This window comes from Raphanus sativus, chromosome 6 (genome assembly GCF_000801105.2).
Source record: "Raphanus sativus cultivar WK10039 chromosome 6, ASM80110v3, whole genome shotgun sequence".
NCBI lineage: Eukaryota > Viridiplantae > Streptophyta > Magnoliopsida > Brassicales > Brassicaceae > Raphanus > Raphanus sativus.
Window position 1 is genome coordinate 16,838,080 of NC_079516.1, and position 3,161 is coordinate 16,841,240.

The 3,161-nt window shown below is 32.0% G+C and overlaps 1 protein-coding gene across 1 annotated transcript; it reads left to right on the plus strand.

The window, feature by feature from the left end:
• The first annotated feature begins 625 nt into the window (after positions 1 to 625).
• Positions 626 to 2,876, plus strand: LOC108811118 (transcription factor MYB118-like). The gene is made up of 3 exons (XM_056988727.1): positions 626 to 1,365; positions 1,477 to 1,603; positions 2,292 to 2,876. Exons 1-3 carry the CDS (start codon positions 626 to 628, stop codon positions 2,874 to 2,876), a joined length of 1,452 nt encoding a protein of 483 aa, XP_056844707.1.
• Positions 2,877 to 3,161: the final 285 nt, after the last annotated feature.

Sequence of the window (3,161 nt, forward strand, 5' to 3'; positions counted from 1 at the left end):
TTGAAATCCTAATATTGGTTGTAGATTATTTCTTTTCCAAAAATTTAGTTATCAATGTTATTTTATATTTTGGGTGGTGTATATAATAATTAATGATTTTTACCGTTTTGGATTTTCTAGTCAATATTTTTCAATTTAATTTCGTGGGACCTACTATATTTATTGAAAAATAGTGGACCATATGCCATATCTTAAACCGTTAGATTGACATTGCACAACACACAAAAAATGATCGCATGGCTGAAAAAATGATATTGTTTACATGCCTAACACGTGTCGAGACTTGCTCGAGAATATTACACAAAATTACAAAGTTTAAAAACTACCTTATAACTACTTCATGATTATTACATGATGACTTGTAATGACTATTCTACCCTTGGACCACCAAATAATATTTACTAACTCATCACTCTTCACATCATCTTCATTTATAAATTCTTAATATTCTACCCTTACTTTCTACCAGCTTTCCTCTTTCTTAGTTTCATCATCAAGCTTGAATTTCAATTTCATTGATTGTTAGTTTCTTCAATATCATGTGCTTGACCGACTTATTTTCTTCCTTAAGTCTAGTGCAATTTTATTTTTCCGGTTGTGTTCTTTACTTCTTTGTACTTTCTTTATGGAGTTTGAGTCAGCGATAAAAATGCATTACCCATATCTTGCATCTGTTATCTTCGATGACAATGTCACCTTAAAAGATGTTCATCCTTCTCTTACCGATGATGCTTCATTTGTCCAAAATGTGCATCATAAACCTTTCCATGCTAATCTCGATAGGTCACATGTACCGTCGATCATAAACTCTGATCTTTGTCACCAAAATCCAATATTGAAGATCTCAAACGCTACTTCCGATCATATTCCAAATCTAAACATTTCCCCTCGTCACTATGATATGCAGCCTCACACATTCGATTCAGTTTCAAAATATATCTTTAACGGTATCACTTCTTCTCCATGTACTGAAGCTTTTGAGGCATATCTTCGTGGCATATCCAGCGACCAAGATCTCTTCAACATGGCTTGTAACACATCGCACCCTGTTGAATCCAATGATTTACCCAACATTTCACATGTCCCAATCGACAATACTATGTGGGATAATAATCGAAATCAAGGGATAATCTTTGGGACAGAGTCGATCTTCAATCTGGCCATGGTTGACTCATATGGTGCGCCTAAACCAATATGTATATTGGGCGCAAACGATGACACCACCATGAATCAACATCAAAATAATCAAATAATGATCAAAGCGGATCAGATCAAGAAGAACAAGAGATTTCAGATGAGGAGAGGATCTAAACTTACAAGAAAAACTAGCATAATAAAAGGTCAATGGACTTCAGACGAAGATAGGTAAATTCAATATTTTGGAATTTTTATAAATATTTTTGTTTATATGATTTGGCTATTATTCTTTTTGAAAATTTAGTGTATAATATTTTTAAGGATTTTACATAAATATAGGCTCTTGATGCAATTAGTGGGGCTTCATGGGACTAAAAGATGGTCTCAGATAGCTAAGATGCTTCAAGGACGTGTAGGAAAACAATGCAGAGAAAGGTGGCACAACCATCTTCGTCCTGATATCAAGGTTTTTTAATTTCTTACTTTCTTTATAATCTTTATACATATATTCATTATGAACCATGTAGTATTGTATATGTATATGTGGTTGTCTGTATAATAACAATACCATAATAATCATATATGTTACATATATTGTTATATGTCTAGTTTTCCATGCATAACATATTTTGTGTGTTCATTATGCCATATAAATTGACATTGTATCATAATTGTTTTATGCATATATAAGCATCTACAAATAATGCATTCTCTTAATTTATTTTATTATTTATATAAAATAAAAAATTTTGATATATATAACATCATAGTGTGTAATACACATATTTATATTAAAAAATATATTCATCTTATATGGTTGTTAGCGTTTGAATATCTAATTGAATATGTCTTATGTTGATTATTTTCTCGTTTCACTCAAATTCACATGTGATACATTGCCAAACTTCTATAAAAATTGAACAATTCATATTTGTCAACATGTAAACAGCTTTAACTTATGCAAGAAAACTTTAATTTTTTGTTATATATACATATATGTCGATAATCTTATTCAACACATTTTGTCTTTTTGTTCTGTACAATAGTTACAACTGGCAAGCATTCAAACTAAAGTTATTTTCACTTAGATTCTTTACCAACAATATAATAATTATAGAAAATAAATATATAAAATAATATGTTATATTTTACAGAAAGATGGTTGGAGCGAACAAGAAGATAGAATATTGATCGAAGCCCACAAAGAGATTGGGAACAGATGGGCTGAGATTGCCCGAAAACTCCCTGGACGCACTGAAAATACAATCAAGAACCATTGGAACGCGACTAAACGCAAACAGCACTCAAGGAAGTTTAAGGGGAAAGATGAAGTTTCCCTTGCACTCGGCAGCGATACTCTTCAGAACTATATTAGATCTGTTACCTATAATGATGATACTTTCATGACCACAACCTCTAAATCAAACACAAACAATGGTCGGAAAAACATGAGAGGTAAAGGTAAAGCTGTTATTGTTTCTGCATCAGGCTACGATAAGATAGACGATGATAATGAATGTACGTATATCGTTGATGGTGTGATGAACTTGAATTTGGACAAGTCGGCCACTTGTGTGTCAAAGTCAACGTCTGCATCTGGTTCTACGGTTGGGTCAGGAAGTGGTGTAACCGAGGTTGATGAACCGATGGCAGATAGTTGGATGGTGATGCATGGATGTGATGAAGTTATGATGAAGGAGATTGCTTTGCTGGAGATGATCGCTCATGGTCGTATTTAGTCTCTGCAGTCAAAGATATCCAAACTTACTTATTTCATCTAAATATATGACTATGGTATATAAATCAAACTTGGTGTTTTATTTGAAAAATGGACATGTAATATATTTCAGTTTAATGAATGTTTTTTATTTTGCTCTCTTTCTCTCTTTTGTTATTTTTATTTTAAGGAAAATCTTTCCAACAAAGAAGAAAATCTAGGTAGATAAACAGAAACATATATAAATCTACGTGACAAATAGAAAAATATATGAATTTGTGGACCTCACAGATAAACATATAGATTT